At 60.9% G+C, this 12672-nt stretch overlaps 1 protein-coding gene across 2 annotated transcripts; it reads right to left on the reverse strand.

The window, feature by feature from the left end:
• Positions 1-1373: 1373 nt before the first annotated feature.
• TSPO (translocator protein) lies at positions 1374-12411 on the reverse strand. Of its 2 annotated transcripts, XM_032346025.1 has the most exons (4): positions 12328-12411; positions 4267-4480; positions 2523-2661; positions 1727-2035 (listed from the first exon to the last, which is right to left on the reverse strand). In XM_032346025.1, exons 2-4 carry the CDS (start codon positions 4446-4448, stop codon positions 1847-1849), a joined length of 510 nt encoding a protein of 169 aa, XP_032201916.1. In that variant the 5' UTR covers positions 4449-4480; positions 12328-12411; the 3' UTR covers positions 1727-1846. The 2 variants fall into 2 exon arrangements, with proteins under 2 accessions (XP_032201915.1, XP_032201916.1); XM_032346024.1 differs by lacking the exons at positions 4267-4480; positions 12328-12411 and having other exon boundaries at positions 1374-2035; positions 2523-2656.
• Positions 12412-12672: the final 261 nt, after the last annotated feature.

A 12672-nucleotide genomic window follows, 5' to 3' on the forward strand; every position in this document is an offset into this window, starting at 1 on the left:
GTACCAAAGTTCTACAGAACCACACAAAAGAAATCCAAAAGGTAAAGCTTGAGAAGCTGACAGCAAAATCTAGAAAGGTCCTCAGTGATGATCCATGGCCACATAAATACCACCAAACGTGGCAGCTCCTTCCTGGAGAGGCACCAACATAGAACCTCTTGGTACCAGCGATCCACAGGGGCCAGTGGAAACATTAAAGCACTCGGCACATGCCTGACAGTCACTGCTGTGTCCCTGCCGATGGCCGGCTGGCCAAGCCCTCCTGAGCTGTGTGAATCACCTTGTTTGTGTCCTTTGTGGCCAGCTGGCTACAGAGGGAAGCAGATGCCCGGATTTAAGACTTCAACAGCTCCAAGCAGCTCCAGGAAGGCGTGCAGACCAGAAGGACTTGACATCTGTGAGATAACAGACTTTCCTATCAAACCAACGTGGACATGTCAGGAGCCTCGGGTTGCTAGCAGAAGCCAAAGCTCAGAGAATGAGAGAAGGCGGTCTACTTAGGAAGAACTGGGGCGGGGGACAGAGCGTCACAAGAAAGCGGCAGACGCAATGGCTAAGTACATCTGTCTCGTCCATTTTTCTAGCCATTTCTGTGGCTACGCGTGTCGTGTGGCCAGGAGGAGGCATGCGGGATACCGCTAGAGAGGAACAAAGCCACAGCGAGTGGGACAGACAAAAAAAGAACCTGCATGAGCATCACAGGATTAAAGAAGTCTCAGGGGCACATAAGTGCTAAGTACAGCACATCTGAGGGGCCCACGGGAGCCTGGGATGACACTTCGGGCCCTCCCACCCAGACCATCTTGGAGAACTTTATAAATAATAGAAAGGATGATCCAAGAGTCCCCCATCAGAGCCCTGTCCTCTGGGGAGCATCGGAGAAAGAGCCTGGGAGCTGGCCGAGGTGCTGCCGGCACTCCCCGCAGGGCGCGATCTGCCAGCATCCAGTCCCAGTGGAGGTAACAAGCCCTGGGAGAGAGCCACCCCTGCTCTTGGCCGAGTGTGTGGTCTGCTGTCCCTCTCGGAGCTTTCCTGATGTTGGAACTGGGTCCCGTCTGAATGTGAGAAGGCAAAGTTCGGGGAGCCGGCAGCAGGCCACACAACCCGTTTGCCTGTGTGAGTGACCAACAACCAAACAAAACAAGCTGCCAAAGGCCCACAGGTCCCAGGCCCCCCGTGATCCAGTGCCCGGCGGCGATGCGGTGGAGGCCCAGACCACGGCTTCTGGCTGGAGAAGGGGTGTCGCCCCAGCGGGAGCCTGCCTGGGTGACAGGCCTACACCAGCCTCCCCTGCCCTCAGCGGCTGCCTGCAGAGGACCTGGACCTGGACAAAGCTGGGGGGCTTAGGGAGTGGACAGGACTAAACCCCGGACCTGCTGTGCACCAGTCTACACAGCAGAGCCTGGGTGTGGGCTCCAGGCCAAACCTGAGCTGCTCTGCTCCAGGAAGGCCACCCCGCCTCTCAGAGGGTCTTGGGAGGGACCCGAGAAGCACTGGTGAAGCGCTGACCACATCTGGCAGTGGGGTAAGCACTCCTCCCTCCCCAAAGCCAGGAGTCCCCCCACCAAGTGAAAAAGCCACGGCCAGGAGGTTACAAACTTTATTTGGCTTCTAGCCTCCCGTGTTCCGAGAGCGCACTTGGAGCGGAGCAGGAAGCACAGGACGAAGCACAGGACGCCGTTCCTGGCATAGAGGCTCGGCCTGGGGCACCTCTGCAGCCGGTGGTGACCCCCGGGGCCGAGACCCGACAGACCCCGCAGGCTGGGCGGCCACAGAAGCACATGGGCCGCCACCCCGGGCAGCATCTGATCGGCAGCAGCTGGGGTCCGCGGAGGACGGTGCACTTTCATTCGCCGAGCCGCCGGCCCCCGCGCCAGCTTCGGTTGTCCCGCCACACGCAGTAGTTGAGGGCGGCTGCGAAGGCCAGCCAGGCCAGGTATGGGTAGAGCAGGCGGGCGGCCGGCGGGCTCACCCGGTGCCAGGCCACGGCCGTGGCTCCTGCCAGCCCACCCGTCAGCAGGAGGTCCACCAGTGCCTGCAGAGACACGGACGGGGGCGCCAGGGACAGGGAGGCCTGAAGTTCCTTGTGCTCACCGGGTGCGTGTCCCAGCTGGCCTCTCGTGGGGTGCACTCCAGGGAGCACTCCATCCCACCCTGAGTGACCCTGCCAAGTCCCTCCCTTGTTCTCTGCCTCGGTTTCCCACCTGTAAAATGAGGACAATCACCCCCGCCTGATCCATGCCATGTTAGGGACACAGGGCACCAGGCGTCACGTTTCCCCATACGATGGCCCTCAACCAAGCCAGTGAGCACGTCTGGTGCTGTCAGAACCCTGCAAGCTTCCTCCACTGGAGGCTGCTGGTCCCCTAAAAGCTCCTGCGAGATGCTTTGTGCCATCCCCTCCCCTGGATCTTCAGACCCTCACCCCATCTAGGATGTGATGCCCTGTGTCCCCCAAGGAAGGGTCACTCCTCCGCAAGCCATCTCCAGGGACCAAGGAGACTGGCCAAGGCCACACTTACCCAACCCATTTGTTGGCTGCCAAAGAAGATGGGAGGCCATGCCCAGTTCAAGGCCAGCTGCCCGGTATAGAGACCCAGGGGAACCACAGCCTCTTCCGAGAAGCCTCCAAGCTCTTTCCAGACCATGTAGGAGCCGTACCTGAAACAGAGGCCATCAGTCAGGGCACCAGCAGGAAAGAGACCAAAAGCCTCCCTGAGCCATGCTCACCTACGGGACAGCACAGTGGTGGCTCGGCCATGCTCTCCCACTGACCACTGTGTGCCCTCAGGGAAGTTGCTTGACTTCTCTGGGCCTTTCTTGCTCCCAGGACTGCTGTGAGGATTTGAGTTAACATCCTGGCGGGGCTTAGGTCAGCGCCTGGCATGTGGGACACTCAGTAAATATCTACCATTATTATCATCACGATCTGGAGTGAGAAAGAGGCTCCTAACCTAGATGGGGCACCCACACAGAGGACAGGACATTTCAACTGGGCCTTAGTGGGCAAGTAGGAGTCTGCTAGGGGGAGAAAACAAGCGTTTGCAAACGCTTAGGGGCAGGTTAGGGGCCTGTGGGCCAGGAGGCTGAGGTCTGGGGGGCAGCAGAGAGGCAAGGCTGAAGAGGCAGATGGGGACCTGGTCATGGGGGTTCTTAGAACCACAAGGGGGAGGCAGTTACACCGCTAATAAGAACGAGTGGCCCCTAGCATGTACACATGTGGGTACTGCTCTGGCTCTTTCCAAGTATTAACTCATTTCACTTTCATGATAATGCTGTGAAGTGGGCAGTATTATCACCCCTGTGTTACAGGTGGGGAAACTGAGGCATGCAGAGGCAAAGTGACTAAGATCTCTTGGCAGGCAACCGGTGGGTAAAGGCAGGATTTGAACCCAGGTGGCCGGGGCCAGAGTCCGAGCTCTTTACTCCATGAGAGATTTGACCTTATCAGTATCACTAAGTGTCTGCAGCGTCCCTCTAAGGAGAGACGAGGGCCACATTTGGGCTTTACCAGGATCTCACCGGCGGAGGAAAGCCAAGAAGGAGTGGGGAGGCCTGGAGGCTGAACAAGGAGAGGCAGAACCAGAGGTGCCTGGGCCAGGATCAGGGAGGAGAAAGCAGGACACGGGAAGAGCTGGGAGCCTGGCTGGGCAGGGCCCAGGGCTGGCTGGGGCTGGTGCCCACATGACCCCCAGGTTGTACAGACTATTCCCATCAGAACCCCATGGCATCCAGCCTGGTTTCTGCTACTTGCTCCCCAGGTGCCTGGCATCTGCAGCCCCACCCTGTACTGGGCTGGCATTAGACCCAGGATGCAGGGAACATTCCAGAAGGAGGGCAGGGAGCTGGTCTCACAGGCTGGGTGCAGTTCCCACTAGAGCCACCAGGGGGTGCCCTCCCCATCCTACTCTTCCTCTCCCGGGGTGTAGTCACAGGGTTTCCTGCAGGAGGCCCCTTGTCAAGTGGGTGGTCTTGAAAATTAACCCAGACCCTGGCACTGAGTTCAACAGCGGTAGCTAAGAGAATTGTTACTGTTGCTGCCACTAGTGGTCTTGGAAGCTGCCCAGGTCTGAACTTGACACACTGAGCCCGCCTCCCCCTGGAGTTGCGAAAACAGCCAGGGTGCCAGCCATCCGGCCCGCCCCTCCCTGGACGCCCTGGAAGAGAAAGTTCTGGCCCCGGAAAACGCCTGCTGCCACAGGAGCACATGGAGGAGAAGCTCTGCCCCCGGGCCTCGAGAGGGAGAGGATGGCCCAGCCCACCTACCCCATGGCTGAGTAGAGGGTGCCCCAGATGGGGCCCAGCGCCCAGCGGGGCGGGTGCCACGTGGGCTTCTGCAAGCTGGCATACCAGCGGAGCCTCTCCCCACGGACGTAGTACGAGACCAGGAAGCCCCCCAGGCTGGGCACCAGGGTGAAGCCCATGGCGGGCACCCAAGGTGGGGCCATTGCTGCTGTGGCGGTTGCTGCTCTGGAAAGTTCTGCAAGAGAAGACAGGGGTGGGGTGAGGGGGAGGTGCTCCAGAACTGGGGTGAGGCTTCCCCCAGCCCTGGGCAGGGAGGGGCTGGGCACACCCGGGCAGATCCTGCCAGCCCCGTGCAATGGCTCCAGTGAGCACATTTCCACCCAAAATTTCCTGCCCCGCCCACCCCAAACCCAAAGGCTGCCAGGAGAGGCAGGAGCCTCTGGGTGACCCCACCCCCACAGCCGGTCCCACCTCGGCTCCTCTCCCAGCTGCCAGCATCCTGTACTCTCTCTCTCACCCCCACCCTTGACCTTGGGTCTCCTGTCAAGTGACCCTTCCTCTGATTCAAGGCCAGTTCATGTTCCCTCCACCCAGAGAGCCTCCCAGCCCTTCCTCCCCAGCCCAACTGACAGCCCAGCGCTCAGAGAAGCCCGCATCGGCCCACACCCTGTGCGCTACGTTCTAGTACCCCTCATTCCCTCTCTCACCATTCATTCATTCATTCAATCATTCATTCATTCATTCAATAACTTGCATCACAGAGCTTCGCTCAAATCCTGACTCCCCACTACCTCCCTGTGACCTCAGGCAAGTCCCTTCGACTCTCTGGGCCTCGGTTTCCCCCTCTGTAGAGTGGGAGAGCAACACCGTCTACCTGGGCCCCGCCCAGTGGGGGGGGGGTGTTACCCAGGTGCACAGGTATTTTACCACCCCCCTAAAGGCCCACCCTAGAATCACCTTTCCTTCCCTCTGTGTCAGAGAGGGAAAGCAGCCTGCTTGGAGTCACACAGCACTCTGGGGCCAGGCTCTGCCCAGTCAAAAAGCGGCTCCCACCCTGCAGCCCAGGCTCACGGAGGTGGCAGGTGGGAAAGAACAGGAGTTTGCAAGAGTTCAAACTAGCGAGGGCCCCTCGGCCACCCTGAGAGGCTCGCCAGGGGCTAGGCAGGGAAGGGCCCTGTGTCCAGCCTGGGAGCTGCCACACAGAGGGATGGGGACCCAGTCATCAGGTCTGTCCATCGCGCTCATCAGCTATGTCCCCTTCCCCAGCGGCCCTAAGGTCTGCTCGAGGACCTACTAGGCGCCCAGCAGAGGGTGAGGCCCAGCAGGCTGAACTGCCCATCGGGGTTGAGAGTCCAGAGTGACGGCGGGCGGGGGGGACCCTGGCCGGGCATCTCGGGCCAGCTCTGACTGGACTTGCTGTGGGACGCCCAGTCTGTGAGCACCCCGACTGGGACTTGGGTTCCCCACCATAAAATGAGGAGGCTAGGCCCCCACTGCCACTCTGATCCTACCTGGAGAAACTGGAGGTGTTTGTTTGCATGAGATAGGAAGCCATCCAGATCAAGTTCAGCAAACCCGCAGCTCAACCAGCTAGGGTGGGGGCTGGGGGCCCAGGGCAGACGGGACGGGAGACTCCCTGCGAGGACCACAGAGCTCAGAAAGGGCACCCCCCGATGCGGGGTCAAGGAAAAGATGGCCCTGGCCAGGACCGTGAGCACCTCCCGCACAGGGACACAGGAAGGGCGAGCAGACGCCGGGGAAGGCTGTGCGGTCATCAGGCCTTCGGAGCAAAGGGGGAAGGCTGCCCTGGGCACGGCGGCAGCGGCCAGCCTGCGGCCCCGGAAAGCCCCATGAAACGTGAAGCAATCTTCATCCCCAGCAAGCAGGGACCATGAAGGCCTGCTCAACCCCCCAAATCCAGCTTTTGAAGACTCTAATAATGTAAACATTGTCCTCAACATAACGTTAAGCAAAGAAAGAGGCATATAAAGTGGACTACAGAATCACCCCGATTTAAAAAAAAAATAGAAGACAGAGACAGGCATTTTAAAAACTAACATTCACGAAGGTGTTCTAATCACAGCCTTCATGATCACAGAGCTAACGCTGCTTGCCCTGCCAGGAACTGCCCCCTCTTATCCCACCGGCCAGCGCAGACCCGAGGCAGGGAATGGGGGAGGCATCAGCCCAGGGCCCCTCGGCAAGCGGGTAGCTGGGGATTCTAAGGGCTGCCCTTGGCAGTGGGAATTCTGTTTCTGTTTTCTAAAAATAGAATAAATAGATAAAATTCTGTTTATCGTTTTCCAAAAGGTCTATAATGAGCTTCATTTTATTTTAAAGATTTTATTTATTTGAGATAGAGAGTGACAGAGCACAGGGGGGTGGGGAGGGTCAGAGGGAGAAGCAGACTCTCCACTAAGCCGGGAGCCCGATGTGGGGCTCGATCCCAGGACCCCCGGATCATGATCTGAGCCAGAGGCAAGCGCTTCACCAACTGAGCCGCGCAGGCGCCCCAACGAGCATCATTTTAAACAGGACGATGGGAGATGCAGATTCCAGCTCTGCCCTCTAGTGACTGACTGACTCCTTCCTCCTCCGGCCTCGGTCTCCTCACCTGTAGCATTGGGACAGTCCCTCCATCCCCCAAGGCCGAGACCCAGGTGCGCTGTGAGGTGACTGTCGAGGGCTGGGCATGTGATGCGGGCGCCCAGCGGTCGATGTTCTGTGCTCCTCCCTCCCCTGCCCTCCTGCCCTGCCCGCCGGCTTCCGGGGTGCACAGGACTGTCCCTGGGTGAGCAGGAGGGTCTGGCTCCATCGGAGGACGCTGGCTCTGTGCTCCTGCCAGGTGGGGGTGGGTCTCCAGACACATCCCTGGGACCCGGCCGCCCCGGTGGGCTCACCACCGGGTCACATGGCGCGGGCTCAGGCCTCCTCAGCAGCCGCGGGGACCCAGCCCTGCCCTGCCCGCCTAACAAATGTCAGGTCCACAGCGAAGCCACAGCGTTCGGGCCACCACTGGAGCTGTGGTCAAAGCCCGAGGCCTCCCCTGGAACATGACGAGGCTGGGCAGGTGGGACGCCTCACGCCGTCCTGACCCTCACATGCAGACAGGGAAACTGAGGCCCACAAGCTGAGAGGAGGGGCTGGAGGGTCAGGCACCGAAGCGGGCCAGACCTCGAGTCTCCTCAGTGTCACCCTTTGTCCCTTCTCCTACAGCACGGGACGGTCCCACTTTATACCCACTTTGTTTCAAACGGAGGGTCCCCTTCACGCTCTGAGGCGTCCCTCCTACAGGCGCTCAATGTGAATGCCGCCAGGGCAAGACACACGGGCAGCCCGAGCCCCTGACAAGGTCTGCAGAGGCGGACAGACGCGCTGTGGTATTCTCGCCGAAAAGGCAAAACCCCACCTGGCGGAGCTTCAGGGGGCTGTGGCAGTCAGGGCCACACCACCGTGACTTCCCAGCGCGGGGGAGGACTCTCTCTACTACTTTGGAACCTTCTCTGTAAGTCTAAAATTGGTTCAAGGTAAAACATTAAAAAAGAAGTGTCCTGGTTTGGATAACAGTTTGCACTGTCCCTGACCTCTGCCCGGACCCCAGCCCCAGCCCCCCTCCCCCTGCCTGGGCCCCAGCCCCAGCCCCCGCTCCCCCTGCCTGGGCCCCGCTCCCCCTGCCCCCAGGGCCCTCCGAGCCTCCCACTCCTCCCAACACATCACGCCTGCTCTGAGACTGTCAGTGGCTCCTGTCCCGGGACTTTCTTCTTTTTAATCGAGGTAAAATCTGCAGAACATGAAATTAAGCATTTAGAGGGTGCCTGGGTGGCTCAGTGGATTAAGCCGCTGCCTTCGGCTCAGGTCATGATCTCAGAGTCCTGGGATCGAGTCCCGCATCGGGCTCTCTGCTCAGCAGAGAGCCTGCTTCCCTCTCTCTCTCTCTCTGGCTGCCTCTCCGTCTACTTGTGATTTCTCTCTGTCAAATTAATAAATAAAATCTTTAAAAAAAAAAAAAAAAAGAAATTAAGCATTTAGAGCACACGGTTCAGGGACATTTGGCACACTTCCGACGTCTCGCCATCACCGTCCATGCCACGTTCCAAACCATTTCCATCACCCAGATGAACGCCCGCACCCACTGCAGTCACGCCGTGGCCCTCCCTCCCCCAGCCCCCGGTTACCAGCAATCTGCCCTCGGTCTCTGCCGATTTACCTTTTCTGGACATTTCATGTAAATGGAATCAAACAGTATGTGGCCTTTGGGGTCTGGCCTCTGCCACCAAGCATGTTTCTGAGCTTCTGCACCCTGCAGCACTGGCCCATATTTCTCCACAAGGTTCCGTGGGCAGGAGCACTCCTGTCCCAGCCCGTGCCCAGGAAGTGCCACACAGAACTTGCCCGCGGTGCCCGCCAAGTGGGCCCTAGAGCCCATCAACTGAGCCCCCTGCTGTACAGAACAAACCACAGCCCGCAAGAAGTTGGTGGCTTTCCTAAGGCCTCGGTGACAGAGCAGGGTCTGAGCCCCGTGTTCCTGCCCCCATTCCGCTGCGCTTTCTAGACCCTGGCTGTGTTTCACGTTTCACGAGCCTCGGGGATCGGAGAGTCTGCCCAGCTCACAGGTCAAACACAGAAAGGCCAGATGCCTCACCCAGAGAAAGCCCAGATGGGGAGCTTCCTGTGGCCTCTCGGGGACGGCCCAGCTTCTGAGTCACCCCACTGCGGGGCCCACCAGGCTGAGTCATGCTCAGCTGGACTGGGCTGGGCTGGGCGAGCCCAGGCAGACCCGAGAGAGATCTGCTCTGGGATGGGGTCCCAGGGAGGCTGGGGAAAGTAGGGAGCACCTGTGACTGGGAAAGGACTCGGTAGAAGGGCAGAGCCACCCACACACCCTTGACTTCCATCAACAACAGCGGTGACTGTGAACCCAGATGTTGGCTTGCCTCCAATTTGTTTTGCAATCCCAGGCCAAAGCTCCCCTCTGGGCCTCAGTTTCCCTCACATCAGGCAGGTACAACCTGTCCTGCCTGCTTTGTGGGGTCATCGGTGACTCAAAAAAGGAACAGACAGTGAGTGGCTGTGGCTGTCCGTTCTGGGGCCACTTGCCCCATTTCCTCTGGGGGAAGAAGCGGCCCCGTGGCACAGACCCAAGGCTGGAAGACATCAGCCAGGCGGGCGCTGGACGGTCAGCGGGGCAGAAGCCTTCACACACGGCTCCACCCCTGGGCCTGGGGCCACTCACCGAGGAGCACTTCCAAAACAGAGGCCGAGAAGAGCCAGAGCAGAGGGCTCAGGACCTGGGATCAGGAGAAGGTTCTAGGCCTCTGGGAAAAGAGCAGTGACCGTGCTGGCTCACCCTGATGCTCAGACTTCACTCACTCCTCACGGTGGCAGCAGGGGTGGCCACCAGCTGCTTCTCTCTTGGGGGCCCTGAGCCACACCCTCCTGGCCTCCACGGGGGACACTACTAGTCCCACCGTCCAGATGAGGACGCTGAGGCACAGGGAGTCCCAGAATTTTCCAGGCCTGTGTGACTCTCAGGCCCTGGGCGCTCCCACCCCTGAGCGGGGAGTCTGCTGGCCTCAGCTCTGAGCCACAAGGCCACTTCACCCGATGACTGTGTCACCTCCTTCTCCCAGCCTCCTCCTCATCGCAACATGGCACTCGGCCTGCCCAGAGGGCCGAGGCGCCTCCCACCCTACCTCCGCGGTCCTGCCCTCTGCCCCATGTCACAAGATTCTCGGGACCAAGAGGCTCACTCCCTCCAGCCCCAGCACCAGTGTCCCAGGCCCCATAGGGCATTAGACCCCTTCTTGGCCAAGGGCAGCAGTGACAGGAACGGAATCCTCTCTGTCCTCCCAAGGAGGTGGGGGTGCTCAGGATCTCCTGTCCTCAAGCAGTTGCACTCCTGCATCCGGGCAAGAGACTCCAGACCCATTTCTGGCCCTACGGTCCCACCTCCCAGGCCTCTCTGTCCCCATCTGTGAAGTGGGGGCTCGGCTAGTGAGTCCCTGGGGGCCCCTCCTATTCCCCAAGGCCTCCCCTGCAGAAGGTGGCAGAAACTTCCCCCCCCACACACACACACACAGAACAAAGAGTTTGTTTCTCTGATTCTCTCCTCCTCCCGCGCTGTACCTGGCCCTCCTAGGCCTTATCTCTCACTCAAGCCACTGTCCCCGGACTGGTGTTAAGGCTCCTTTTTTTGGTTGTTAAATTTATTTATTTTTTTGACAGATGGAGATCACAAGTAGGCAGAGAGGCAGGCAGAGAGAGGGGAGGAAGCAGGCTCCCCACCGAGTAGAGAGCCCGATGCGGGGCTCGATCCCAGGACCCTGAGATCATGACGTGAGCCGAAGGCAGAGGCTTAACCCACTGAGCCACCCAGGCGCCCCGAGGCTCCTTTCTTTTCTAAAATGACTCACTGCTAATCATCTGCGTTAGAGCCTCTGTGAATCTTTTTCATTATACAAGTACCCAGTACACCAGCCAGCAGGTCGGGAAGGGTCCACTGCCAGCTGGTAACCAGGAGGTCTGGGATGGGGTGGGGCTGGGAGGGACAAGGGGGAATTTGCTCCACGGGGAACGACTCCTTTTCTAAATACAAAGAGCATATTCAGGCATGGCTGCCCAATCAGAAATAAGTAAATGGAAGTACAAATAAAAGAAACAGATTCCGAAACAAAATAATGAAGATGCAAGTGTATATTGGGAAAGGGAGGCTCCCTCCCTTGGAGCCCCAGCCCCTCACCCCACCCCTGAGCAACCCACGGTCAAGGGTTTCTGGCTGATTCAGCCCCTGACACAGCAGCACGCAGCCCGCGGAGGCTGGAACCCTAGTGGTTCAAGCCCTGCCCCCGCCTTGTCACTATATCACCCTGGACAGGGGCTCCTGGGTGAGCCTCAGTTTCCCTCAGCTCAAAGGATCCCCTCTGAGCCCCCCTCTGGGTGTGGTGCGCAGCCATCTGTAAACAAGCGTCCCGCCCCCCTTCCCCTTGCTCCTGGTGTCCTTCCAAGGCAGTGGACAAACAGCGTTTCTCCATGAAGCAGACGTCCAGTGCGATGCCCCGCAGGGCTCCCCACTTCACCCCACGGAGGAACCCGAGGATCGAGGCCCACATTCCGCCAGCCAAGTCTTTTGGTCCACGGCCTGCTGCATGCCAGGCACCTGGCACCCTTCTGTACCCTTTCGGAACACCGCAGCCTGGTCCCTAGGGGAGGCCCCAGCCCAGCACCGCCCCCCGCCCCCGCCCTCGGCTGTAGAGCACATGGCTGGTACGGGTCCCGCGACGCACCAGCAGGCCAGCCAGACAGGGTCCCTGGCCGGCCGGGCCAGCAGGCGGGTCCCCTGAACTCTGCAAGGTGTTCACGGCCGGAAGCCCCAGCGCCCTACCACTGCAGGACGGCAACGGGCAGGCAGGTCCCAGGCCACCTTCTGCCCACACCAGACCCCTGTCCAGGCGACGGCGCACCCGAGCACTGAACTGGGAAGCTCGCGACCCGGTTCTAGGACACTCGGGGGCCTTAACCGGCTGTGCGCAAATAGCCTGCCCAGGTGTTCTGGGTTTCCCCGCCTAGAAACGGAAAGTCTCAAGCGGACCCGGAGCCAGGGCACTTCGTGACCTTCTCGGTGCCCCGTTCGGCCACCCCCTCCCCGTCCACCGCCATCCGGCTTGCTCAACGGCGGAATGGGCGGGAATCGGGACTGTCGGGTCCCTCCCGGTGGCCCGCTTCCCTCCAGACCCGAGCGGAGGGGCGGGGCGCGGGGGCGCGGGGGCGGGGCGCGGGGGCCGGGCGGAGCCGGGGCGGATTGCGCCCGTTCCCCTCCTCCGAACTCCCGCTCGCCCCGGGAATCCCGCGGCACAGGAGCCCTGACCGCGGAGGTGAGGGTCCCGGCAGCCCGCCACCCCGGCACCGAGTCCCCTGGTGCTGCTCCCCTGCGGCCCGCTAGGGTCCCCGCCCCGCAGCTCCAGCCTGCCCCCTCCTGCCTCCGTTTGCCCCCGGGCCCCGCGACGGCGCGCGGGCGCTGTCGGGGATCGCACCTGCGCGGGGCCGCCCCGCCCGCCGCCCTCTCGGAGTCGGGTCCCCACTCACCAGCGACGAGGACGCGCTCCGGGAAGCCACTGCGCGGCGCGAGGTGGCGGCCCAGGTCCCCGGCCTGCCCCGCCCCGGCCGCGAGGCCCCGCCCCGCGCCGGCCCCGCCCCGCGCCGGCCCCGCCCGGCCTGGCTGGAAGCCGCGGCGGCCGGAGAGCTCGCTCCGCGCCTGCTCCCATCTGCCTCTACCTCCCCGGCTGGCCCCGAGCGGCTCTGTGGCCCTGGTCCTTCCCGTGGCCGCCGTCCCGGCCGTGTCACTGGCAGGTCGCTTCTTCTTGAGACTCACCTTTCCCGTTTATAAAATGGGAAAACAGGGACCGACCTCAGAGAGGGGAACTACAGCGC

Source organism: Mustela erminea, chromosome 6 (genome assembly GCF_009829155.1).
Source record: "Mustela erminea isolate mMusErm1 chromosome 6, mMusErm1.Pri, whole genome shotgun sequence".
In the NCBI taxonomy this organism is placed as follows: domain Eukaryota; kingdom Metazoa; phylum Chordata; class Mammalia; order Carnivora; family Mustelidae; genus Mustela; species Mustela erminea.